This window comes from Colius striatus, chromosome 20 (assembly GCF_028858725.1).
Source record: "Colius striatus isolate bColStr4 chromosome 20, bColStr4.1.hap1, whole genome shotgun sequence".
NCBI lineage: Eukaryota > Metazoa > Chordata > Aves > Coliiformes > Coliidae > Colius > Colius striatus.
Window position 1 is genome coordinate 8,722,632 of NC_084778.1, and position 27,480 is coordinate 8,750,111.

General features: G+C 48.8%; 1 protein-coding gene across 11 annotated transcripts in view; it reads left to right on the forward strand.

Annotated features, from left to right (window-relative positions):
- TYW1B (tRNA-yW synthesizing protein 1 homolog B) overlaps positions 1 to 25,410 on the forward strand; it is an 82,618-nt gene extending 57,208 nt beyond the window's left edge. For 5 of the 11 annotated variants that reach the window (XM_062012267.1, XM_062012268.1, XM_062012264.1 and 2 more), the window contains 3 exons: positions 56 to 166; positions 11,848 to 12,015; positions 23,637 to 25,410. In XM_062012267.1, coding sequence (XP_061868251.1) covers positions 56 to 166; positions 11,848 to 12,015; positions 23,637 to 23,858 — 501 coding nt within the window. In that variant the 3' untranslated portion in view covers positions 23,859 to 25,410. Of the gene's footprint in view, positions 1 to 55; positions 167 to 5,489; positions 5,686 to 7,492; positions 7,735 to 11,847; positions 12,016 to 13,065; positions 13,391 to 23,221; positions 23,276 to 23,636 lie in introns of those variants that run through there. The other 6 variants (XM_062012266.1, XM_062012272.1, XM_062012270.1 and 3 more) reach the window with 6 other exon arrangements.
- The last annotated feature ends 2,070 nt before the right edge of the window (positions 25,411 to 27,480 follow it).

Below are 27,480 nucleotides of genomic sequence, written 5' to 3' on the forward strand. Positions count from 1 at the left end.
GGACATCCTCCCTGGGGCAGAGCGTGTTGCTAATGTAACTTTTCCTTGATTCCAGCAACAGCGCACGGTGTATAGGCTGACACTGGTGAAGGCTTGGAATGTGGATGAACTCAAAGCCTATGCTGACCTGATATCCCTTGGGAAACCAGATTTCATCGAGGTCAAGGTAAGCTCTATGGACCTATTCTACTTTTTCCCCTCCCCATTCCTCCAGTCTCCACCTTGATCTTAAACTTGTATGAGTAAATATAATCCTTCCAATGATTTTGGTGATGCATAAAGAACTTATCTCTTGCTTCTAGAGTTAGGCAGCCAAGTTTCTAACATTTTATGTGTGCATTTGGAGTAGTCTTTAGTGTTATGCAAGACAAGCTTTGTACCAGCTGGCATCAGTTGCTGCTCAACAGAATCATAACCCTCTGGTCTTTCTTTTTGTCTTTCTCATGAAAGCACAGACTGATAAATAGATGTTCCTTCTTTTATGTCAACCACCATTTTAAACAAAGTATTCTGGGCCCAGCTGGTAGTTTGTTGTTTTATTCTTCCCATCCTGGTCTGAAATCCTTCCAGGGGAGGAGGTGACAATGTCTGGCTCACTGCTGTTGGGATTTGTCAGGCTGTGCAAAACAGGGGAAAATATCACTCTCTGAGGCTGAGAGAGCTGCAAAGGGGAGCATGTGAGAGAGAGCAGGACAGGAGGTGATTTGTCTTTGGATTAATCAGTTCACTATATAGAAAATGTGGAAAAAAAGGCATTTGAAGGTGTTCTGTGAAGACTCTCAATGTTTTCATCCAGCAGCTCCTCTGCAGACCAGCACATTGTCTCAGGTCTGTATTTTTGTAGCTCTGTTACTTCTGGTCTTTCTCTGTCCTTTCTCTTGTCTCTTATCTCTCTCTCTTTTCTGTTTTTAACCTTTATTAACTGCTGCTTTGAAATAAAAACCTGGACTTTGCTGCAATTTCCTTATGGAACAAACCCCAAAGGTTTTGATATGAGCAGTGTGGAGAGGTCTCTTTCTCTCTGAGTGTCCTGCTGAGGCTGATGGCTTAATATAAAAGAAGATTTTAAGTATAGTTTGGGGAAGAAGCCTCAGTTTTACAGTGTGTATCAGACTGCTTTATATTCCTCAGGTAAAACCTAGCAGGAGGAGTGCTCCTGTGGGGCACTTCCCACTGTGCATCCTCTGGCTTTTACTGCAGCCTGGTTCTACAAGATCCTTTCTTGCAGTGTGTGAGGAGGGCAGTGATGAGAGTGCACACCAGTGTGGAGTATGAGACACTCAGTGTATGTGCTGCTTAGGCTGTTCTCTCATGTGTAGTGACTTTAATTAGTAAAATGTATCAGGTGTAAGTTAATCAGTGTTTCTGAGTGCTTTCCAGGGTGAACATCTGTCTCCTTCAAGGCAGAGGGCTGCTGTTCCCTTTGCCTGGGGAAGGATTCAGCCTGGCGGTCATGGTTCCCTACCACCGTGGAGCTCAGCTTTCCCAATGACTTCTCCCTGGCAAAATCATGCCTTGGACTGCCAGGGAAATAGGTGAGAAGAGGTACTTGTAGAAGCATTCCAAAGGTGGCCATAGATGTACTGCTGACAGGCTCCTGCTCACAGTGCTTCAGCTGAAAATACCATCTTTGTACTCTGAGTACTTCCAAGTGCTCATCAGAACTCAACCAGCAAGTGCTTTCTCTGAGGAAGGGATATGTCTTGAGTGTTCCACCCTGTTTACAAAAGTATGAAGCGAGACAGAGAGAGGCTGTGTGACATTCCCAAAGCACAGCAGGGTTGCCAGGGGTTCAGCATCACTCCTGTACCCACCACCACCAGCTGCAAAGGGGATTTGAAGAGGTAGAGACCAAAGAAGGCAGAGGGCTGTATCCAATGATCACTTGCTGCTGAGTGGCTTTGGGTCTTTTTGTGGACTGGTGTGAATGTAAATTTGCAGTGTGTTTGTGGTTTGTTTTTTTAAAGGGATATATAATGTTTAATAGGACAGTGAAATTTGCAAGTGGGATGCTTTGATGCAAGTGTTGTTTTTCCAGGAAATATTCCAGCAGGTGGGTGAAGCTCTGCAAGTGCTGGAGGGCTGAAGTATCTACCAGGGTGCTGACCCTTGTCAGATCATGGTGCCTTCAAGCTAAGGGGCAGAACATCTCATTCCTCAGTTTCTTCTGTGAATGGTTAGCATTGTGCCTGTCCTATGGTCACAAAAGCCAGTCTGTAAGTGGCATGTGGGAAGTCCCTTGTCTTTCCATCCTCAAGGGCAGTTCTTGGGGGCACAGGGAAACTCAGAGTTAAGCCTTTTCAAAGGATGCAGTGTCTCTCTCCCTTATCACTGCTAGTTGCTGTGCTTAGGCTGGGAGCGATGGGAAAGTCTTCCCTTCCCTGGCTACAGCTCTCATTAAAAAGCACAGTACAGCATGTCACAACTTCATTGCAGTCTGTGTACTCAAAGTCCAAAAAAGTCTTCTATCGTTTGTTCTTTGTTTCCAGTCTAGTGAAGGGAGGCTGAGTTCTCAAAAGCTCTCAGAAGCACAGAGTGAGTCTGACAGCAGCTGAGCCCTGTAAGACAGAAGGGAGCAGCTAAGTACAAGAAAACACACTAATTCCTTTGCAGCTTCAGCAGCAGAAATGAATTGTCAGGACTCATTCACCAACAAGCTCTGAAATGAGTCTCCATTTTTTCCTATTTAATTGAGCTTTTCAATGGAGCTGTGCTGTCCCATCACCTGAACTGGGAAGAGATAAGAGCAGGTTCTCATACCTGGAGCATGGAGCATGCTGCTGCAATGTTGCTGGCAGAGCCAAGCAGGAGCTGAACTGATGTTATCACTGAAACAAACGATGCAACTCTGTGCTGGAACAACGTTTGGGATTTAAAGGGCACTTCCATCCCTTTAAAAAGTCACAGAACGTTGTGTTTGCTTCCCTGGAGCAGGGGATCTGCTTGACACTGGGTTCTGTTTGAATAGACCCCAAGTCAGATGAAAGGTCTTGCTCACAGGTTTTTGCCTGGGTTCTATGTGAGCCAGGGGTGTTTGTAACAATTGCCTTTCTTCTTCTTTGGAGCCAGTGTAGTGTTTCGAAAGTGGGCACTTGACACTCTGCAGAGGGGAAGTAGCTCACAGTGAACAGAGTATTAGTCCAGTCAATGACCTTAATTGTTTCTCAGTTTCATCTGCCAGTTCCTGCTGAATGTCTAAGGGGCAGAAGATTTGGCTCTGTAGGGAAGCACAACAGCTTCTCTCCTCTCGCTGCAGGATCTTGGTGACTGAAGCGTTCAAGAAGGACAGGGAGCTGCTGGAGAGAGTTCAACACAAGGGCCACAGAGATGATGGAGTGGAGCATCTCCCTTGTGATGAAAGGCTGAGGGAGCTGGGGCTCTTGAGCTTGGAGGAGACTGAGGGGTGACCTCATTCATGGTTACAAATACATGAAGGGTTTCTCAGTGATGGCCAATGGTAGGACAAGGGGCAATGGGCACAAGCTGGAACAGAAGAGGTTCCAAAGAAACACAAGGAAAAACTTGTTCCCTGTTGAGGTGAGGGAACACTGACAGGGGCTGCCCAGATGGGCTGTGGAGGTGCCTCTGGAGACATTCCAACTCAGATGGATGAGTCCCTGTGTGCCCTGCTCTAGGTGGTGCTGCTCTGGCAGGGGGCTGCACTGGACGAGCTTTCCAAGTCCCTTCCAACCCTTAAGATTCTGTGGTCATACTCCTCAAAGCCTGGGAGGTTGTGATGCTGCATGCAAAGTATGTAAGAGCAGAGGGATCACTGATACCATCCCACAGCATTCGAAGTGATGCTTGACACAATAGTACATAAAGCCAGGAGTTAAATTCTGTCTCAAAGGAAGATAGGTAGAGTGGGGGTGTGTTTAAATCTAGCAGCCATCAGTGCTGTCAGTATTCCCTTGCGCACACACACAGTGCATTGGTCTGCCTTTGAACAAAAGCTCCTGTCACTGTGTAACTGGCCTGTAGTCCAGCCCTAGCAGTTGTAGTGCTCAAACAGTATCTGTGGCCTGGGATTTTTCCCTAAAAGACTTGATATTTTAAGAGAAGTAACTTTCCTGTGTTCCTGTGAGAGTGAAGCACATTGGAGAGTCCATTTGGCATGGGGATAGGGCTCAGCTTTTTTTGCTGCTTCAGCTCGCCAGTGTGGTAGGGTCAAAGTGTGAAGACCAGGTCCTGCTCAAAGCAAATAAACCAAACAGAAACATTATAAGATATTCCAAAGCATCTGCCAGAAAATGAGGCTCATCTCAGTGGGATTTGCTGGTTAAATACTCAAGATAAATGGTGTTCATTTAAATGAATGTAGCTGATCCACTGCTGCTCTGGAGAGGCTCATGGGGTGCAGTGGATAGAGATTTAGATTCTTGCAGGGCTTAGTACTTGTTCTCATGTACATGAGTGTCTTATAGCAATGTAACTCTGTGGGACCCTGTTCTCTTATTTAAGCCAATAGAAATTAGCCTTGATTACCCTTGTGTAAAATGCAAGTGAAGGAAGATTCAGTCATGTGGTTATTAAATACACATCCCTTTTATTTATTGCCTTAGTCTGATTGAATGCACTAATGTCATTGTGCCAGTTGTACAAAGTTGATTGTTCTATTTAAGATCCAGAACATGGAACTCATCTCTTTTCAGTGTTACTGTCTTTTGTTTGCAAAGCCAGAGGCTCCTGTTGCCATGCAGTGTTTTGCCATTTCTATTTCTTCTTAAACCAAAGGTGCAAAGGGATTTTTCATATGAAATTCAAACGAGCCCTAAGGCCTCATTCAGACGTTGGAGGCAGGGAGTGTGCTGCAGGCTCTTGCACAAAGGTGGCTATCTCCATCCTCTCTGCACTGTTAGTAGCTTCATGGTTGCATGTCAGGGTGCTCAACCTTCCCAACATGGCTTTTGACTCTGGAGCTGCTCCTGCAGTGATGTGGGAGAGCATAGAATCACAGCATGGTGTAGGGGTTGGAAGGGGAACCTTTACAGATCATCTAGTCCAACTTCCCTGCAGAAGCAGGTCCCACCTAGATCAGGTCACACAGGAACGTGTCCAGGTGGGTTTGGAAACCTCCTGAGAAGGAGCCTCCACACCCTCCCTGGGCAGCCTGGGCCAGGGCTCCCTCACTGAAACACTGAAAGAGTTTTTCCTTCTGTTTAAATGGAACTTTTTGTGTTCCAGCTTCTTCCCATCAGCCCTTGTCCTGTCACAACTGAAGCTTCAACTTTTAGCTTTTGCTTCCTGCCTGAGCAGAGCTTTGCTGCTTCTCTCCATCCCTTTTAATTGAAGAGCATGTTGGGAGGAAGCCTGCCTGCCTTGTCCTTTGTTCAAGGGCTGTTCATACCATGGTGCTATCTTGGGGCAGGACTTGGGCAGAGTGAAGATGAGTCATGGCACTGCACAGAATTTCTTCAAGCCTTTGTGAAATCAGCTTTCAGCCACTTGAAAGCACTTGTCCCTGATGATTTTTTTTTCTGCAATTCCAGCCCAGCACCCTTGTGCTGAGCACATGTTGGTGGATGGACCTGATGTCCAGACAGTGCTCTGGGACTGCAGCTCCTGCTCTTGGTATGGAATTGAAATGACTGAGTCTGGAAGGAAAGAGCAGAGGGAAGTGTCTGTTCCCAGTTTTCTCAATCTTGTCATATTAAACAGTAAAGATTATTTAAGTGCTTAGAATAATGAGGAGAATGAGCTCTGCTTTAATGAGTTTTTAATTGCATGCAGCAAGAAGCCATTGCCCCCAGCTGTCAAAGCTGTTGAGAGTCTTGCTGCCATCCCAGTCTACATTTAGAGGAAGAGAAGGTGAAGTTAAAATCTCCTGACCTAGTGCCTGCTGTAAAATAAATCCTAACAGTGTATAATTTCCACAGCTGAAAAAACCCCATTGACCACTTGAAGTGCTCTGAACTGCAGGCCACGGGTGCAAGGAGAGGACAGGAGACATGGCTGGTGCAGGGTGAGCAGTGCTGGGGTTGTGCTGGAGAGCTCCAGGGCTGTTGGGCACCCAGGGGGACTGGCCCACTGCACACATCCTGGTCACCCTGGGTTGCCATGGGGAGCTGCTTCCAGTTAGGTCCTGAGCAGCTTCTGCCCAAAGCTGCTCCTCCTCTGATTAGCATCAGTGAGGACAGAGGCAGGAGCTCAGCCTGCTGTTGCTGCTGATCCAGCTAAAGGTTGCAAGTTCCTAATAGATGTGTCTGAAGAGCTTGGCTTGACATCAATGGGTTTTTTCATGCTGTGAGTACACAGTAAGGCTTGATAAGAAGTTTCATTGCCAGCATACATGAATGATTGTGTTTTGGATTCTCAGGTGAATACAGTTTCCTTGAAAAGGCATCTCTAGTTGCAGCCTGTGCTTGATACAGATACATTGCAGAAACTGAGGAGGAATTTTGGCTGTCCAGCACTGGGTTTGGGTGCAGGTGTAAGCCTGATGAAAATCCAAGCTAAAATAGATTGTTTCAATCTATTTTTTGGTGTCCATAAAGGTGAGTATCTGGAAGAAGTGTGGAGTACAGGGTATGGAAACTGCACTGGGCTTGTGAGGCTTTTAGACAGGAGCAAGGGAAGCTGTAGGAAATAGAGAGCATGGGGAGACTGGTGATGTGTGATGGGCTAACGTGGCTGAGCTCAGCCACCAGTCTGTAGGGATACATTCCTGTCTGTGGCTCTGAGTGCTTGCTTGGGAGGAGAGGGTTAGTGCTCTGGACTGTGTTTTGCAGCTGGGGAAACTTAGATGGAGTAGGAAAGGTTTGTAGCAGAGCAGGTCACCTCCCGCCTTCCAGTTGTCTTTCTACTCCTGCCACCTCCCTCTGTGCAGTCATTCTTTAAGAGGGCACAAGGAGCAGGGAGTGGGTGATTTAACAGTGGCCATGTCTCCCTCAATAGCTGTATGGCTTGTTTGGGATGAAACACTGTGTCCAGTGTTTAGTGCTTGCAGGAGAAGAGCCTTTGGGCTGCTGTAACATCATCTGCACGTAGCAAGGCCTGCAGTGCTCTGGAGAGCTGCTGTGAGGTGTGGGGGTTATGCTGTGTAACTAACCATTTCCATTCCTACTTTTCAGATTTGAGTGGCACAAATAAACTGATGTCCTTCATTAAATCAACTTGAAGGTGCTTATCAAAAACAAGCAACCAGGCTGAATGCACCCCAGCGAGCAGCAGACATGCATGAGAGCTTGTGTGTGTGATTTGGCCAGTGCTGATGCTTGGATCACAGGGATTTTTACTGCAGAGTGTGCAATCTATCACCATGTCATTTGAGGCTTTTTGTATTTGTCTTGGGTAAGGGCTGGCCCAGTTTTTAAACAGTGGCTCTGTCACTCAGCAGCTTGGCCGACACTTTGCTCTTCTAGTAATTCACACAAGCCTCAATTAAGCAATTTGTGAGCTAGGAGTTAAGCAAATTCTCTTGTTTGGTAATTAAGTTGGGAAGCCTGGAGTTTCAGAGTTGAGAAACAAAGCTCTGTCATATTTAATTCCCCAGGAATCTTTCCTTTATCGCCCTGTGGATTAACGCGATCGCTGGCTGCCGAGATCTTGGGCAAGGAGCCAGAGCACAAGGGAGGAAATGTTCTCCTCATTCTCCTCTCTCCAGCCACAATCATCTTGGCCTAAGGTGTTGCTTAGAGGCAGTCTTGTCCACGGGGCTGCCTCTCAGCACGTGGATGCCCAGAACACGAGAGTGTTCCAGACTCACAGCGGCACAAGCGAGAGTAACCAAGATGCTTTTCAAAAGGCTTCTGCATTCCAAGGTATTTGCCCAGAGCATGTGGCATGATGAGGATGCTGAAAGCACCCTTATTAGGGACTAGTTGAGAGGCAGCATGGTTGGTGTTGCTATTACAGGGATGTTGGTGGAAGAGTTTAGGCTGTGCAATAGAATGGTTTCCTTTGTAATAACTTGATGTCTTAATAACTGTCTTCGTGCATTGCTGAGAAGCAGAACGTGACCATCCTAATCAGCAGCTCACATCTCTTAAATGGTATCAGCACTGTTAATTAACTCAAGTTTTAAGAAGTTGGGGCAGTGGAAAGCTGATGTGCCTTCGCTGGGTGTGCTGCTGAGCTGATTTCCATCGATTTGTGCTTGTGAATTAATCAGCCATCCGAGCGCTGAGTTATCCCACTTGCCTCTGTGCTTTCTTTGCTTGTAAATGATATCTTTGAGGTTTATTAAAAGAATGAGTCATGTTGTAGCTCCCTAAGAACTTTCCCCTCTGTAGTCATACATTTTTCATGCTGCTCAAATCATAATCTGTATAATGAATGCAGGGAAAATATTGCTATATGGAGCTGTGTCTATACAGATGAACTTTGGAGATACATATCCTATTATCTGCCTGGCTGCCTGCTATAGCAGAAGAACATTTAATGTCTTTTTCAGACTTTAAGAGCTTGGCTTAAAAAAATGAATGTACTTCTCTGTTTAGCACTCCCCTGACTTGCCTGTGGTTGTGCACAGTCAACCTACTTCCAGCCTGGCTCCGAGTCCAGCTCTAATATCCTCTGCTTGGGCAGATTAATAGAGGAGAACCCTCATAAATTTACCAGCAAGAAAGTAATTGCTTCCAAAACTTGTGTAGTGTGGTGTTTCTAATTAGTGAGAGCCTGTTTCTTCTGTAGCCTTATTTAAGCACTGTGTGATTCACCTTGCTCTAATTTTGCCAAATGCTCTCTCTCTGTTTATTGCTGGACATGCCGTGTTCAGCTTCAGTGTAGGTGAATTAGGCTGGGGGAGTGTAGCATCAGCTGGGTCCTGTAAGTGTAGTGTGGGTGCAAATGCCACTGGAAAGATGTAAAAGTGTTCTTCACAGAGCCAGAAGCATAAAGCAGCTAAACATAATCATCCATAAAATTGTGCAGCCTCTGTTTCAAAGACTGGTGTTGGATGGGATTTGGTGACTGGGTTAAAACAGCTCAGCCAAAGAGTGGTGAAACCACCTAGAGAGGTACAGAGGATCTACAGAGGTGCATCAGGACAGGCTGGGAGTGAGCTGCTGGAGAGCAACTCTATGGAGATGGACCTGGGTGTCTTCATGGGCAGCAAATAACCATGAGCCAGCAATGTGCTTTCATGGGCAAGAAGCCACTGGCAGCCTGGGGGGCTTCAGGAAGAGTGTGGGCAGCAGGTTGAAGGAGATTCTCCTCTCCACTCTGCCCTGGTGAGGTCTCATCTGGAGTCCTGTGTCTAGTTCTGGGCTCCCCAGCTCCAGAGGGACAGGGAACTGCTGGAGAGAAGCCAGTGCAGGGCCACCAAGATGATCAGGGACTGGAGCATCTTCCTTATGAGGTAAGGCTGTGGGACCTGGGGCTGTTCAGCCTTGGAGGGGGGGGGGGGGGGTGCTTAAGTGCTGAGAAATACCTAAAGGATGGGTGTGGAGAGGATGGGACCAGCCTTTGTTCTGTGGTGCCAGTGACAGGACAAGGAGCAAGAGGCCCAAGCTGCAACATAGGAGGTTCCAGTGGAACAAGAGGAGAAACTCCTTTGGTGCTGAGGTGAGGGAGCCCTGGCCCAGGCTGCTCAGGGAGGATGTGCAGGCTCCTTCTCAGGAGGTTTCCAAACCCACCTGGACATGTTCCTGTGCTCCCTGAGTGAGGGGAACCTGCTTTAGCAGGGGTTGGGCTGAAGGAGCTCTGCAGGGCCCTTCCAACCCTCACCATTATGAGATTCTGTGAGTTGAGCTTTTGCTTAGAGGACAAACTGTTTCTTGTGGGAGTTTGCCCTTTAGGGTGCCAGTGTATCTGTGACCTGTATTGTGATCCCAGAGGTTAAATTAAGTGGATGAGCCTTTAATGATTTTGATCTGGAAAGAAAGGAATAAGCAAGAATACATCTCAGCAAGCCACATACTGCTGAGCTAATTAACTTAATTAAAGATGGAGCCAAGGCAGTGGTAAATTTGAGGTCATAGCTAAGACTAAATCAGTAATTCAGGAGGTTCAGGTGATCAAATCTCTGGATGAAGAGCAAATGATATCCAACTGATGAGACTGAAGTTGGGTGAATTGGAATGAAGGAGAACTTGGAGGGTTGTACTCACTGACCAGTGCTGGTTGCAGGGCACAGAGCTGACTGCTGCAGGGTTGGGCATTTCAGTGACCTGAGGGACCTCATCTTCTGTTGCAAGTGAATCACCCAAACCAGCAGTGCTCGTGCCCTGGCTCTGTAGGGCCCAGCAGGAACACGTGTCCTGCTCTGATGTGCTCTCCTTCCATCTGTTTGCTGCACCTGCTGGGAAGGGAGCTGCAGCAGGAACCCAGTATCTGCTGACTTAATGCAGTTAAATCCTAGCTGAAGGTGTCTTTTGAACAATGCCACTTCTAAATTAGCAACTACTTTTGAGTGTGCTTCCAGAAAATGATCAGGAAAGCTGTCTTCCCCAAAGACTTGTGCCACTGCCTCTTGACACCCATGAGCTACAGAGCTCTGCAGGCAAACTTCTCTGTGCTGTGCCCAAGGGATGTTCATAGTGCTCATCACATCAGCCCATGTGCTGGGTACCTCACACCCACAGCCTGGCAGTTTTGGATGCAGGTACAACGTGCTGCCAGTGCATGACTTTGCTTCTGCCAGTCAGGGGAGGTGAGGAGCAGTGGGAGCCCCGGGTGGGAGATCTGCACTCAGGGCCAGGCAGTCTGACAACCCCACGCTGCTTCCTGAGCTGGTTACTTCAGCTCTCAGTGTTTCACAGAGCCACAGACACTTCATGGAGTGGCAGGATTATAGAAATTCCTCAGTTGCTCTCATGGCCTTTGACCAGAACAACACAAGCTACTTCTTCATGTCATCAAGTCAATTCTGCTCATCAGTAGACAATCAGAGTCTCTCCACAGCACCAACTGGATTTTCACCCTCTGCACGTGCAGGAGCTGCAGGCAGAGATGGGCTTTTTTTCCCAAGCAGTTCTCAGTGTTTACTGTATTAATTTAAACAAAAGACACTGAGTGAGGTGAGCTGAAGGGACTTTTTACAAATGCCATTATATTTTGGGTGTTATCTTGCATACCCAGCCCTGAAAACGAATCTGTGTGTTTACAGACCTTTTGCACTGGCTTTACTGTGCCCATGTTATTTTTACATCTAGCTCAGGACTCTTGATATTCAAAGGGGGATATTATTGAGCAGTTTGGACAAGTGCCTCCAGTCTCTATGGGTTTTGTTTGTTTTAACAAACAGAGATTGTCTTTTCATCTTGATTGCCAAAATGATCTTGATCTGGGGGAGTTACAGCAGTTGTCTACAGCTACAATAGATGAGTTTAATTTTGTTGTAATTGAATTGATGAGCTGGAAGCATAGAGAGCCAGCAGCACTGTGGAACTGGGGGAGCTTCCCTAGACACTCAGGGAGGAAGGCATGTAAGGTGGTTTTACAAGGGGATGGAATGAGGTTTGTATGGACGCTAGAGAACAGTGTGTGAAAGCACAGCCAGGGCTTGGAGGCAGAGAGGTCCTTCTGTAGCACACAGGACAATGGGTTGGTTGGTTGTGGGACTTCCTTCCAGGCATGTTGTGTTTCCAAGCCAAGTGACCTTCTTGAAGTTGAGGAGCATGAGCATCCTCCATTTGAATGCTGCAGAAGTGACTTTCTGGGACAAAGTCTGACGTGTGTTGTGCTGCTGGGGAAGCCTGGGCACACAGACCTTTGGGGACGTGTCACTGAGGGACAGACAGACTGATTTTGGACACCATCTCCTACTTTACCTTTCCATGCAATACAGTGTGATGGGAGGGGCACAAACCAGACTGTTTCCAGGCTTTGCTGTGGCTGACGTGCTGCCACTGCCCCAAGCCTGTGAGGGGTTGAGCTGCCAGTGACTGTTGCTGTGTCTCTCCTCAGGGTGTGACGTACTGCGGTGAAAGCTCAGCCAGCAGCCTGACCATGGCCAATGTCCCCTGGCATGAGGAGGTGGTGGGCTTTGTCCAGGAGCTGGCCAGCCTCATCCCTGACTACGAAATTGCCTGTGAGCATGAACACTCCAACTGTCTCCTGATAGCTCACAAAAAGGTGAGGCTCTGCTGGGGGGTGACACCAGGCACTGTGTCTTCTCCTTGGCAGTGTTGCACTAGTTGCCATGTTCCAGCATGTTTTCTCTCTAGAGTTAGCTGAATGCTTTTTGGGGAAGAGAAATGCAGAGTGTATATTGCAGGGGGAACTGTGGAATCATTACTGAAGCTGCTGCAGGTTGCAGCCAGTTGTGATAACTCACAGCATGACCATGGCAATCTAGACAAGAAGCATTTAACAGCTGCAGAAGGAGCTCAGTGCAGTATTTCATGTTCTGTCATACTTTGCCTTCTCAGAAAGGCAAGAACAGATCTTGTGTCAGCTGGTTTGTCTTGTTTCTGTGGTTTTCATGATTTCCAGTGGTAGAGAAGCTACACCAGAATAGGGCAGGGCTGTGTTTTGTCTTCTTCTGGATCTTCATGGAATCTGCCAGAACTGTAGACCTCCAGTTCTGGGCCCCTCAGTTCCAGAAGGACAGGGAGCTGCTGGAGAGAGTTCAGTGCAGGGCCACTGAGATGATGGAGTGGAGCATCTCCCTTGTGATGAAAGGCTGAGGGAGCTGGGGCTCTTGAGCTTGGAGGAGACTGAGGGGTGAGCTCATTCATGGTTACAAATCCATGAAGGGTGGATGTCAGGAGGATGGAGCCAGACTGTGCTCAGTGATGGCCAATGATAGGACAAGGGGCAACAGGTACAAGCTGGAACAGAAGAGTTTCCAAAGGAACACAAGGAAAAACTTGTTCCCTGTTGAGGTGAGGAAGCACTGACAGGGGCTGCCCAGATGGGCTGTGGAGTCTCCTTCTCTGGAGACATTCCAACCCAGCTGGATGAGTCCCTGTGTGCCCTGCTCTAGGTGGTGCTGCTCTGGCAGGGGTGTTGCACTGGATGAGCTTTCCAGGTCCCTTCCAGCCCTTGAGGTTCTGTGATTCTGTGAAATGATGTATTTTTGTTCCTTTGGAGAAATAATTTTGGCAAAAGACACAATCTGAATGTTAACTGAGGATGCTTTGCTTGGGAATCTGGAGCTGCCTTTTGGCAAAACTCTTGCAGGACACATGAAGCAGCCAGAACATTTGTCTGAGTTCTCCATCCTAACGATTGAGAAGAGAGATGGTGCTGCCTCCTGACACCAGTCCAGCATCCTTTGTGCTCCTGCAGCGTTTTGCAGGCCAAGCATGTCTCAGCAGCCTGCCTGTGTGTCAAATGATTTGTTTGAAACTTGGGTCCCTTCATAAATACCATCAACATAATGTGAAACCCAAGTGAACTGCCAGGCATCACCCTCATTGTAAAGGATGTAAGCTGTGACAAATATTAAGTACTGAAACATAATAAAAATGTCTAATAATGTGCCAACTAGGCAAGTGCTGGAGGAGCTGCTTGTCGTGCTAATTGTGATCATTTGACTCTTTGCATGTTCTTTGCTGAAGTCATGAGCACTCTCAGGAGCAATGTGTGTCCCAGCACAGGGATAGCTGCTGCCCCAGCCCACCACCACTGCCATGAGATCCAAGGCATTTGAAGTCAGTGTTTGGGGATGCTTTAGAGCTTTGCTCTTGAAAACTTCTGCATGGTTACAGAAGTGTTGCTTTGGGGGTTTGCTGGTTTATGGGAACAGCTGTAGAAACAGGCCAGGGAAGAACAGGTTATTTGGAATTATTGTCATTTTAACTCACCTTAAAGTTGCCTTATTTACAGTCTGTCTGGGTGCTGCCACTGGCAACTGTGCCTGAGCAAATCCTTGAAAGCCAATTATTCTTTTCTGCTCTGAGGTGAAAGGCCCAGGGACAGAGAGGGGACAGGCTGCCACCCAACTTACTGCTGTATAATTTAAGTAACACCATTAGTAACAAGTACAGATTGATGCTGACCCAGGAGGAATCCAACAGCTGCTTTGCTTCCTTTTCCTTTGGAAACAATCTGTACCTGGTGCTAAAACAACTAATAAAAAAGAAATTTATTTCTATTACATTTAATTCTGTATTTCAGGCTCCAGTGGAGAATAAAATTTGTCAGGGTGTATTATTTGCAGAAGATCTGCACCCTGGGAACAGCCAAACTGCAGGGAGTAATTGCAGAATCAAAGGCATCCTGAAAAAGTTAGAGTTGCAAGAAGGTGGTCATAAAAATCATCAGGAAATCTGATTTATTTCGGTGTCCTGCTTGGTCTTGAAGGTTTTTTGAGGTGTTCAAACAATGCTCCTATGAATAATTTCAAACAGCAATATTTAAATGTCATCCTGGAATGAGAGAGTCTGGAAATGTCAGGGAAAGAAGCAGCCTGCTTGTAGCCTCTGGTTTGGGGAGAATCATTGATTGGCACCTGCTTACTTAGGATTTAGGCTCTTAAGGACAGGGATTTAGGTAGAAAAAGGGATCTTAGGCAGAGGAAGCTGCAGTTTGTATGACTAGTGTTATTTTCTTGGGAAATGAGAAGGTGACACAGGGGTAGGAGCTGTTGGATTTTGGAGCAGTGTCTTGAAAAATCTACTATTAGGCTTTCAAGTCTTTTCCCAGATACTCTCCTTTGTTTTAACCTGTTGGCCAGAAGTGCTCTCCTGCTGTCTGAGTGTCCTTCTGCAGTTACAGGTGAGGTGCTTGTGAAGGCCTTCAGGATGTGATGGGTCTCAGGGAGTGAGATGTGTCCCACTTAGCTCAGAGAGCTCAGCATCTGGCACTCCTGCACTATTCAAGGATAGCTTGAAAAGCCTTATAAACTGAAGATTTACAGCAAAAGGGTTGTATTCCTGTTACATAGCCCTAAAACACCCACAGAGAACGCCTGTGCCCCACTCAGTGACCTGCAAAAGCATTACTTACTGATATTTCCACCTTTTGGGGGACCAACTGGGCATCAGCTTCTTAAGCCAGAAGGACAAGCAGAGAGAAGCAGGGCTGGGCTGAACTCCTCTTCCCCAACTCTGCTGCATCCTTCTCCCAGCTCTCTGCTCCGTGCTGCATGCTGGTTTCCATCTCTCCTTGAGAAGTGCCCGTTGTGTTTTGGCACCATCCACTTTGATTGTTTCTTTAGCAACAATGCTCAATTCTTAGAGTAATTGTATTTGCTTTGTAGCAAATCCTACAGACACCATGGAGCAAAAGAAATCAGATTTATTGCAGTGCTTTCGAACTAATTGGCTGAGATGTTGAGACAGCAGCAACATCATAACTGAACAGTTAATTCAAGTAACCTTTCCAGTGAGAGACCTCAAGCAGCTGCTTTTTTGGGCTGTAACAGTATGTGTATCCTTGAGATGACCACAACAAGTGCTAAAGAGGGGAATGTGCTGCAGGGGCCTTGAGCAAAGGTTTTTTTTTTGGAACTGGAATGTTGTGTCAAGTTCTGGGTCCCTCAGTTCAAGGACAGGGAGCTGCTGGAGAGAGTTTAGCACAGGGCCACAGAGATGATGGAGTGGAGCATCTCCCTTGTGATGAAAGGCTGAGGGAGCTGGGGCTCTGCAGCTTGAAGAAGAGGAGGCTGAGGGGTGAGCTCATTAGTGTTTACAAATGCATAAAGGGTGGGTGTCAGGAGGATGGAGCCAGGATGTTCTCAGTGATGGCCAGTGACAGGACAAGGGGCAACAGGTACAAGCTGCAACAGAAGATTCCAAAGAAACACAAGGAAAAGCTTCTTCCCTGTTGAGGTGAGGGAGCACTGGCAGGGGCTGCCCAGATGGGCTGTGGAGGCTCCTTCTCTGGAGACATTCCAACCCAGCTGGATGAGTTCCTGTGTGCCCTGCTCTAGGTGGTGCTGCTCTGGCAGGGGGGTTGCACTGGATGAGCTTTGCAGGTCCCTTCCAGCCCTTGAGATTCTGTGGTCCTAACATGAAGGAGCAACCCAAGTTTGGCTTTGCCCTTGCAGGGCAGAGCTGTCAGAGGTATGGGGTAGCTGATGGACAAGCAGGCAGAGGACGTGATCCCAATTGTAGAGCTGGGATGCTGGATCCAAGGACAGCTTACACTCTCCAAATGATTTGCAAGACAGGAAGAAAGTAAAATGTGATGGACTATTTTTCTCTAATATAACCCTTGTTAGTCAATCTGCAGCTGGTAGTTAAGTGCTTCCTTTTCCTCCCTAAATATAGCTGAAATGCTCAGCATGGAACAACTTCAATGCCTTTCACCCAACCTCTCGAGCCTTCTGTCAGCGCAGGCACGATGCAGGCGAAGCCTCCACAGCCCAGCCAGGGCCCTGCAGCTCTGACACAGGGGTGCTGGAACATCCAGGGCAAGGGAAAAGGCCAAGTCCCTCTTTGCTGATAAGATTTCTTGGTCAGTGGAGAGTGATGAGAGCACCTTTGGCCAGGCTGCCATCTCCCCCCCCAACTCATTTCAGTTCAAGCTACCCATGATACCAGCTGTGGAGGTGCCCTGGGTACCCTCAGCAGCTCTGGGGCACAGGACTGCACCCACACCATGAGGGCACATCTGGGTGCAGGGTGTGGATTCAGATCTGCTGGTGGAAGTCATGCACATCCATTTATTAAGGCAAAACAGGAGGATGGCAGCCAATGTTCTAAGCTCACCAGCCATTCATTTGACCCTCTTAACTGACTACTCCAAAGAATGCAAAAAGGGACATGATTCCAGGACTCTTCCCTGTGCAGTGCCTGGCTAACTGCCAGGGAAATCAACCCCAGCATGGCAGGGGAGAGGCAGGGATGCTCACCTGTACTGGCAGAGCTAAGGACCAGACCAGGCAGCAGCACATGGTACAAATGGCAGTAACAAGAAACTCACAGCTGTAAAGCAACAGGGAGAAGGTGCCTGGAGAAAAACCCACCTGCAAAAGCGAGGTGGATATTGAAATGGATGGAATGAGAGAGAACTGGCAGGAAGTGCTTTGCCACAGTGGAGCAGGGTAACACACATAGAGCAAATCCAAGAGGGGCAGAGGGCTCCTAAGGTGTTAACTTTCACAGAATCTTTAGGGCTGGAAGAGACCTGGAAAGCTCATCCAGTGCAACCCCTCTGCCTGAGCAGGACCACCTCTCATCCATCTGGGTTTGGAAGAACAGCTCCCTGTCCCTCTGGAACTGAGGGCCCAGAACTGGACACAATATTCCAGATGTGGTCTCACCAGGGCAGAGTAGAGGGGGAGCAGAACCTCTCTCCACCTACTGCCCCCAGCCCTTCTGATCCAGCCCAGGATGCCATTGGCCTTCTTGGCCACCAAGTGGGAGCAACATCCCCATGTCTGCAGCAGGGAATGGGGTTACTCCCCAGCTGAGGACAGGCTGTATCAGTAGCCAAAGAAGAGCCTCAGTACAAAAGGTAGGGTTTCCTGAAGGGTTTTGTTTCATTTCTGGTATCTCCTCCCAAATAGGAAGGTGGCTCTGCTGTGCCTGAGCTGTTAGTTATTAAAAGAAGATCCCAGTCATGCTAAAGTAATCCATTTTTTCATCCCTCAGAATTAAAACTGTCTGGATGTAGCCCTGCTTTAATTGGCAGAGATGTTCTGCTCTGCAGTGGGTAGGGACTCAACAAAAACCTGCAATAATGAACCTTTTCTTTAGAAGAACTCCCAGGAGATGAGATGGAACACAGGGGAGACCATGTGCTGCAGAGGAAGGGTCCCATGGGCACGGGGCCATGCTGGGCTGGGTCAGCTCTGCTTTGGGCTCACCTCTCTGCTTCACACTCTTGGAAAACACAGCAGTGAATCCTGTTTCCAGGCATTCTAGTTTCCAGCTTTGGGAGGTGTTTTATCTGCTTCAACCTGCCTGAGTGCTGAGGAGTGTGTAAGTCAGTGAATGTCTAACTCCAAGGCTACTTGTTGTTGCCATCTGTAATGGATGGAACGTTTTGGTACCATCAGCTGTCCATAGATACTGTCTGTAAGGCTGTGGAGGGGTTTAAAGCTCAGTTCTTGCCAGGGCTCAGTGTCACTGGGCAGGATTTTCCTTCAGCCCCATGGACATGGGCTGTAGTGAGACTCTCACCTCTGTGTGCCTGCTGTCCTGCTGCGTTGGTTATTACCTTCTGTTGCACACATGTGTAACTTAATGACCAGATTAATCTTCATTTGCTCCTCTAAAGCCTGCAGTTAGAAGTGGTAATTAAAAAGAAAAGGCTTTTAGCTTTTTAACAAGCAAAATGACCCTGTTAAGATAAATTAATCTACAATATTTCTTCTTTTTTCTGAGTGACTGCAGGTCAGTCACTTCTGCTATCAAACAAAGGGAGCCTTAAATAATTGTGAGCCTTAATTAGGTGAGAAACTGTGTAATGGCTCAGTGAATTATTTGTTTGACTTGGAGAGCTGGGTACTGGCAGGTGGCAGCAATAGCCATAGCAGTTGCATAAGGTAAGTGCTTTGCACACCCATTGTATATGAGCTGGTTAATGATACCCCCTGTGAGAATGTAAAAGCTGTTTTGCTTATTGCAATGATGGGCTGTCTTCACATTTAAATTAAGGAGCTCGGGACTGGAGCCATCAGGATCATTTTTCCAGCTGCCTTTTTGATGTCACTCCCAGAGAAGAGGCTGACAGTGGAGCCCAGTGACAGCAGCAGCTGAAATCTGCTGCATTGCAACCCTGGAGAGGTCACTCATTTCCCAGTAACACACTTGACATGGCCTTACCTTCTGCTCAGACATCTCCTGGTTCAGCCTTAAACTCTCCCAAGCCCATCAGCCTTGGGGAGTGTGGTGAAGGGGGAAGGTGCAACTTTATTTTGCAGAAGGAGAAATCATAAGGGTAAGGACTGGCAAGAGTGGGATGGAGCTGCCCAGCCCTGCTTGGTGCATGTCCTTGGCTGCTGTGGTGTGGAAATTCCTGCAGCCTGCAAGAGCCCAGCTGCACAGTCTAGACAGCTCCTGAGGCTTCTGTCTGTCCCTGATGGAAAAGCCAAATGTGTCTGTTACCCACTGAACGTGTGGGTGTGCAGCACAGAGCCCTTGTCTGCAAGCACCCTGCTGCTTCTTTAGGACCAATATAGTGCAGCAGACCTGGGGGCTGTGAAGTGTCCTCTGCTCTCTTTGGTGACATTGAAAGTGTAAAAGGAAGTGAAAGGGATGGTGGATGTTAACTGCTGCCCTGCCATGCTGTGGCCAGCTCAAAGTGTAAAGGGGACAGAGGTGTTTTTGGAGTCATATTCACATATATCACTGCAGCCTGATGAAACTTGGCAGTCTTTCGATGCTGTTGAGTTGTTCCAGCTGCTGCCAGGGGCTCTAGGGAGAGGAACATTTCTACTACACATGGATTTTTTTCCCCTCAAAATACCCTTCATACAAGCCCTGCCACGTGGGATGAGGGGTGTGCAGTGACCCAGTGGGCCCTGAGCTCACCCCACCTGAGATGTGCAGCCTGGCAGGGGGCTGCACAGGTCCTTGAAAAAATGATTCTGAGTTCCAGGACTGTAGGTATGTAAACATGGACTTAAAAATCTCTGTATCTGCTGAAGGCCTATGGAAAGGCACCCTCCATCTCCCCAGAACAATGCTGTTCCTCAGCAGCAAAATAATACAAGCTCAGCAAAGGAAGTATTTCAAGGAAAGGCACTGACAGACTGAGCACATCTTCACTGCTTCTCCACATCATTCAAAGAGAAGTTGTATTCTCAGGAAGGAATACAAAGGGAGTGCAGTAGGAGGGGTTTTTTAAATCCCTCAGTGTGTTTAAATGCTCAGGAGGTGCAGGGTGTGATGTTTGCAGGCTCCCAGTGCATTACTGCTCTTTAAAAGAAGTCTTTGTGCACAAGGTGATTGTCAGATTTACAAATATCTGAATGGTGGGTGTCAGGAGGTTGGGGCAGCACTTTTGTCTGTTGTATCCAGTGCCAGGACAAGGGGTGATGGGAAGAAGCTGGAACACAAACAGTTCCATTGAAACAGTGAAAGAGTTTTTCCTTGAGGTGAGGGAGCCCTGGCCCAGGCTGCCCAGGGAGGGTGTGGAGGTTCCCTCTCAGGAGGTTTCCAAACCCACATGGACATGTTCCTGTGTGACCTGATCTAGGTGAAGCTGCTTTGGCAGGGGGTTGGGCTGGATGATCTCTAAAGGTCCCTTCCAGCCCCCACCATTCTATGATTCTGGGTCTCCAGAGCCCTGGCAGCACCTGGGGTGGGCACTTGGGGGTTGTTTTGGGGGTGGCAGCCGGGAAGGAACTGTGCAGCTAGGGCTGCATCCACCCACCCTGTAGGGATAGGAGATAGAGTGGGGCACCCACCAGCAAAGAGTCCATGTGTGAGCTGCCAGCTTGAGTTGCTTGGCTGGGATTTTAACAGGCAGGGAGAAGACTTAATTTCTGAACATCTAAGAGCAGAGCTGGTAGTTGGGTTTAGTTTGTTTTTCAGGATGGGATGTAGAAGTGTGGACTGGGAACCATCTGACCTGCTGCCCTTAGAACAGCTGAGCTGTTGAGCAAAGTCCTCCTTTCATGTTTCTCACCAGCAGAGCCTGGCTTCAGAGCTCCCAGAAGGAGCTTTATTACATGCTAGCTTAAAAAAGAGATGAGGGGAGGGTTTCAGCCATTTTTCCTCTCTTCATTGTATTTATCACCTTAAAAGACTTCCCCAGGTGACAAATACAGTACAAAGCCCAACTGCATTAGTCTGCCACTGATGTGTAGCATTGGCTCACCCGTTGTGTGGCCGTGGGGAAACTGGTTTGGGTCTTAAATCTCCTGTTATCTACAGAAAAATCACACACTCATTCACATCCCATCAGTAAATATTGTGGGCAGTCGAGACTGTTCTGCCCCCACCCCATGTTTGCCTGGTTTTTATTCCTCAGCAGAGGTAATTGCTTTCCAGGACACACTTAAAGCATTGCTCCCATTTCTTCTTGTTTTACAGCTGTGTTATTGCAGCGCTAAAAATATTGAATATTACTTAATCTGCTTTTGTACTGAATCCCAGGCAGCTTCTTGGGGTTGTTCTGGTGGGAATGGAATCAGCACAGTCTGCAGCAGGTGATTCCCAGCTGGAATGGCTCTGTTGTGTCAGGACCTGCACAGAGCCAAAATTAAACAGCTTAAAACCTGAATTGGGGAGGCAGAGCAATGTGCATGGGCTGTGCAAGGCTGGAGGGTTCAGTCACTGGAGGGAGTGCTTTTAGCCCCAGGAAAACATTGTATGTTTTGTGTGCATTGTATGTTATGTGCATTGTGTGAAGGGGAGAGAGTGATGAGGAGAGGAAGGACAAAGGTTCCTTCCCACCTTGCTCAGGAGCACAACCCAAAGCTGCTGGGTCTGGGCAGCTGCATCCTCACTCACTGTGCTGCATCCTCACTCACTCACTGGTGGCCTCTGAAAGCTTTGCTGCCCAGCTCCAGGTGACAGGGACTTTTGGGAACTGGTGTTGAGAGACCTTCAGTTTTGTTTCCTTCTGCCACAAGCTTCATCTAAGATCTCTGGCTCCATGGCAGATGTGGTGAGGGACAAGCCCAGCATGATACAGAGGGAGAAACAGTTTGCCTCTAAAAAGAGAGAAACCATCTGATTGTGTCCCAGAGACTGGTGTCAGCCTCTAATCTCTGGACAAGACCTGTCTGCCCTCAGCTGGGCAGTGACAGTGTGATGCTGATGAAGCTGCTGGGGATGATGAAGGCACCAGCCCGTTCATAGAACAGTGGGTTTTACCCACCCTTCCCCATTTAAGATTGTGAGTGGAGCTGCATCACCATTGACTGACTTGACACAGCAGTGGACTGAGTGGGGCTTTGTCTAGACACAGTTCTGTGTCTCCTGCAGGTAATAATAAGCTGTTGTTGTGCTTTAAGAGTCTGGAGAGGCAGATATGTACAGCTGTGTTTGGGTTGGGATGGGGACTGCAGTCCAGACCCCTGAGCATCAGCTGAGTTCATGGCAGCTGTTTTGTTCTCAGTGTGCCAGGTTTCTTGTAGCTGACCTCGAGGACCCATCATGGGAATAAGCTCAACAAGCTCATGTGCTGAACAGCTCTTCCCTGTGCCTTGTGTGTCAGGGGCTTTGTTGGATTCTCTGGGTTGGGGGGTTTTTATGTGAGAATGTGCTGAGTGTTAGTGAATTGAGCCTAAGGGAGGCAGAGAGTCTTACACATGGTGTGACCTTGTCACCTGTCTGTGCTGGGAGGGCAGCTCAGGCCCCCTGAGCCCATCTGGGACGTGCTGAGGGACAGCAGAAGCTCTCACCTGGAGCCTGTGTCTCTGTGCTGGCACACAGCCCTGCCTCAGCATCAGGAGGGACTCGGGCACGTTTCTTCCTGGCGACTCCTTCCCGCTGCTGTGACTCTGCAGTCTGAGGCTCCGTGCTGAGGCCGGCTCCAGAGTCAGCTCTAATTACACAGGCAGCAATGGATGAGCATTAGCAGTGTTTGATTGCAAAACTTTGCAGGTGTCAGCGGTTTTTCCAACCAAAAAAGCTTTTAGCTCTTGGGCAGAAAGTCAAGTGCCATTTTGAACAGAGCCATCAGGCTTTTGACAAAAGCAGGAGTGAGTCTGGGCTTTTTTTGTGGAGGGGTTTTTTTTTGATGAAGTGTATAAGCAGCTTTTAGCTCAGATAAATCCTCATTGAGGATTCAGTCAAGGCTGTTGCTAATTTAGCAGAGCATCTCTGTTAGGCAGATGGAGCTTCAGCTTGTCAAAATAAGCAATTCTTAAAATTCTCACATGGAGCAAGGATTCAAGTCATTAAACCTTTTTATCTGCCTCTGTTCCCAAACACAGCTCTGTTGCCCCTTGCTAGAATCACCCAAATCCATCCCCATTACTGCAACACACGCTCTGTTGTTGCTCCTGTACAGTTTTGCCACGCTGTGGCTGCCCTGGAGTCAGTGTCACACACTCTGAACAGGGGCTTTGGTTAAGCTTGGAAAGGTCCCTACATCGAGGGGTGCAAGAGCATTGCTCTCAGATTTCCACATTTCCTACCGAGCTCCCCAGTTCCCCAAACCAAGGTCTTTTGAGTACAAGTGACACTTGGCAAGGCACACGTGTCTGGGGAGGCTTTGGAATGCACCATTCTCCTGAGTGATAGGACAAGTGGAAATGGGCTCAAGTTGCCCCAGGGGAGGTTGGGGTTGGAGCTGAGGCAGAACTGTTTCCCTGAGAGGGGTGTCAGCCCCTGTGCCAGGCTGCCCAGGGAGCTGGGGGAGTGCCCAGCCCTGGAGGGATCCCAGAGCCCTGGAGCTGAGGTGCTGAGGGCCAGGGGTCAGTGGTGGGCTGGGCAGGGTGAGGGGAGGGCTGGGACTCAATGAGCTTAAAGAGTTTTTTTCCAACCAGAACAATTGAATGAGTCTGTGACGGTTCCTCCTGGCAACGTGAGGCTGAAGGGCTGGTAGGATCCGCTACTTGAAGGGTCCAGCAAAGCACCCAGCAGACAAACCCTCATGGAGATTATCTGCTGGTAGACTGCACAAGATGACTAAAGCTGTGAACAAATGACTGTCCTGCACCTGGGTGTGTTGTCAGACCCTGTGTATGAGATGTGGCTCAGAAGCAGTAAGCTCTGGGTATTTGTCCACCTGAATTTCTTTCTGCTCAAGCAGTTCTCCTGCACTAACTTCTGGAAGGTTTCACCTTAATGTGGCTAGAGAAATGACTGCAGCGTTACCCACCCAGCTTGTCTCAGCAGAAGCACAGTGCTTGGTGCTCCTTGTTGCTCCCTGCCTCAGTGATGTCTTTCTTTTCCTTCCAGTTCAAGATCAAGGGCGAGTGGTGCACGTGGATCGACTACGAGCGCTTCCAGGAGCTGGCGCGAGAGCACGAGCGGAGCGGCGGCTCCAGAACCTTCACAGCGGCCGATTACGCGGCCACAACCCCGCCCTGGGCACTCTTTGGGTCCAGGGAAAGGGGATTTGACCCCGTGGACGTGAGATATCAGCGGAAAAACAGAGCCAGGGACATCTCTGGGTGCTGAAGTCCCGGCTTCCTCACCCATCCCCGGCCGGGCTGGCCCCTGAGCTTTGTTCTCCATTTCTCCCCTAACACTGATGGGTTTTTAATCAATTCACCTAGATTTTCCTGACATCTGATGTTGAGAAAGAAGGTAAAGCCTTTATTTAAGACATCCCTCTTGTTTTTAAGGGCTTCCTGGCTGCAAATATTTGTGATACTCCCTGCCTGAGGATGTGTCCCAGATGGTGCGTGGCAGCAATTGATGGGAACTGGCAGCGCTGATGGGGCAGCGGCTGTGGCTTCCACACCACAGAGTGTTTGGAGTTGGCTGTGGAGGGAGGAAGCATCCCTTTGACTTGTGTGCCCTGCTGTGGGGAGAGCCTGGCACGTGCTGGCACTCACCTTGGCGGCAAAATGCTCTGAGTCCATAAGGATATAAGCGCTCGGGGGATTTGAGTGCCACAGGCTGATCGGATCTGTGCAGGTGGAACCGTGGATGGAGCTGGATCAAAGAGCCTGAGCACTGCTGGAAGTATCCAGGAACAAAGACTCATGCCAAACACTGCTGCCAATTCCCATCAGGACCCCAACCCCAAGAAGCTGAAGCTTGGGGATGGTGGAAGTAACAGCCCCACTCTTGATACCATCTGCAGCTTCTGATACCTCTCCAAGTGTTTTCCAACGAAGTGGGTTTGGCAGTGAATATTTTCCAAGTGGTTTTATCCCACTCCCTCAGCAGCCCTAAACAACAGGTAGAATTCTTCAGAGCCCTGTTGGACTCGTGCTGGTGCTGAGGATGTGCTGTGGGGAGCCAGCAGGCCTGGGTGGCAGCAGGTGGCTTCCTTTGCCTCAGTCAGCCAAGTGGGCAGCCTGGCTGGTGGCTTGGGTGGAGGTGCTAATCTGGTGTAAATGAAAACTGAGGCCAGCTGAGATCTCTTGTGTCAAGAAACCAACTCTTTAGTTTGGAGAGATGATGTTCAGACAGGAGATCCAGCATTGTGCCCTCACGTGCTGCTCTTGGAGACCCTGGGCCACACCTGATGCTCCAGGTACTGTGGCCTGGCCAGAAAATGCCATTTAAATACAAAGGGTGGTTGTTTTCAGTTGGGGAAAATCCCCATGTTTGGAGCCTACACGCTTTCTCTCTGTTCATGCACATCCCCATGAGCTGCAGGCCCTGGTGAGCTGCAGAGGATCTGGCTCCAGCCAGGCAGAGCCCTGGGGTCTGGCTGGGCCTTTGCTTACCCAATGGCTGAACTAGGCTACGAGGCTTTTGCTTCCCAACTGGCTCCTGTGCCTCTGCCCAAGGCTTCCACCCCTTGGCAGCCCCCAAGGCATGGGCAGTGCTGGCTGCCCTCCTCCCTGTGCCCAGACAGCCTTTCAGGGAGAGCAGGCAGAGGGCACTGGGGCTGTACTTGGGAACAGTTGCACTGGGCATCCCTGGGGTTGGGGTTGTAACCCTTGGGTTTTATTTTTCTCTCTCCCTCTGTTATGTTTCTTTTCATTACTTATTATTGTACATCTTAATTGTTGCTGTTATATTTTATTTCATCTTAGTTAGTAAACTGTTCTTATCTCAACCCATGGGCTGTGCTCTTTCCCCCCACTTCTCATCCCCTCAGGGAGGGCTGTGTGTGAGTGAGCAGCTGTGTGGTGCTTGGTGTCTGGCTGGGGTTAAACCAGGACAGGATGCTGTGAGGGGATTTTAAGGAGATCAAAAGGACAAACATTGCACGGTATCTTTTTGTTCTTGATAGCAGATCTGTGGAAGGGAGGCTGTCTGCATGTCAATGGCAAGGGTTGGGCTGATGGGAAGCTTCTCCAACAGAGTAGGCACGAGGTTCCTCTCCCCACTAAAGGTGCTGGAGGTGGTGAGGAGTCACCACCATCTTCTGGGCTGTCAGTGCTGCTTCACAGAATCACAGCATGGTGTGGGGGTTGGAAGGGACCTTTAGAGATCATCCAGTCCAACTTCCCTGCAGAAGCAGCTCCCACCTAGATCAGGTCACACAGGAATGTGTCCAGGTGGGTTTGGAAAGCTCCTGAGCGGGAGCCTCCACACCCTCCCTGGGCAGCCTGGGCCAGGGCTCCCTCACTGAAACACTGAAACAGCTTTCCCTATGTTTAAATGGAACTGTTTGTGTTCCAGCTTCTTCCCATCACCCCTTGTCCTGTCACTGGATACAACAGAAAAGGATGCTCTCCTTTCCCTTTGGGGAGCAGGATTTGTCCTGTTCCCAGTACAGCTTCAGCAGGGGTGTTCCCACCCTCTGCTCAGTCACTCCTCTGTTCTCTAGGCCACGTTTGACACCATTTAAGTCCTATCTGGGCTTTGGGGTGAAGGTTAGCAGCTGGAAAGCCCAGATGCTCTGTGCTGAAAGACTTAAAGCTGTTAAAAGGAGAAAATACATGTACTAGTGAGACCTGTACTCTGACTCCTGCTTCTGATGCTGTGTGGAGAAGGTGACTTCTCCGAAATTCCCAGTGTTCAACCACATTTGAGTTAAAGACTGTTGTGTTCTGGGCTTGTTTTGAAGAACTAATGCAGGTTCAGTAGAAAACCAGGGGTGAGTGACCTGAACATGTGTTTAGCAGATGCAGAGACCTCTCCAGCCATCAGCTCTGCTCTGCAAGACTCTGGAAGACCTGTCTCACATCTGCCAGCCCAGGCAGTTGTCCCAGAGCCTCTCCCAGGCCACCAGACGTGTTCAGGTAGTCATCTTCCTTGTTTTCTGGTCAGCTGTGGGACTAGTGTCATCCTTGGTCCTCTGTCTGATCTCTTGCAAAGTGTGGACCATGGGAACGGAAGTTGTTCATGTCATAAGGAATAAAGGTCTGAAAGTGTTTCACTGCCTGCTTGTTGCCAACCTCCTTGGGCTGGGCTGAGATCAGCAGCAGCTTAGGCACTCTGACTGAGGGACTGGCTCATGCCAACCCCTTCCTGTAGATTTCAAACTGGACCAGAGCCACCCTCCAGCAGCATGTGCCTGTGGTGCTGCCGGGCTGCAGGGGGGTCTCCATCCTCTTCACTATCCCCAGGACCCTCCCCCCAAGCCCTTCCTCCACTTCAGGTGGTTTTGCCCAAAGCCAGAGCACGATGTGTCTCCTGGGTTGCCAGTGAAGTGGGACCTGTTGTTTCCACAGCCACCCCAAAGGCAACATTGGCAAAAGCTGGAGGGGCCCCATCTCCTCCCCTGCTCAGCCAACACTGGCCCTGCTGCTTGCCCCTCCATGGGCACAGGCTGGCTCTGCCTTACATCCTGACTCAGGGGTGAGTCATTGGGGGAGAGGGGTTGCTTTGCATTTTTGAAGGAGGACAAATATATTTGTTTCCAAAACTCTCCAGCAGGAAAACATCCCCCAAACAGAGAACAGTCATCCATCAACTTTGCCTTCGTCTGGCTTGCCTCCTAAATCATTTATGATGTTAGAGCCACTGTTGTGCCTGGAGGGGGAAGGCAGCAGATATGGGAGCTGTTTGAGAGAAGGGCATCTTTCTCATTTTGTCAACTACACACTGGGCCCTGTGGGAGGGGAGCTGACCCAGCCCTGAGCACGTGTACTGCTCTGGCAGCTGCCTGGGATGCAGGGCAGGCAATTAATCCTGGGATAGTTCACAGGAAGCTCTTGCTTTGCTGGAGCTG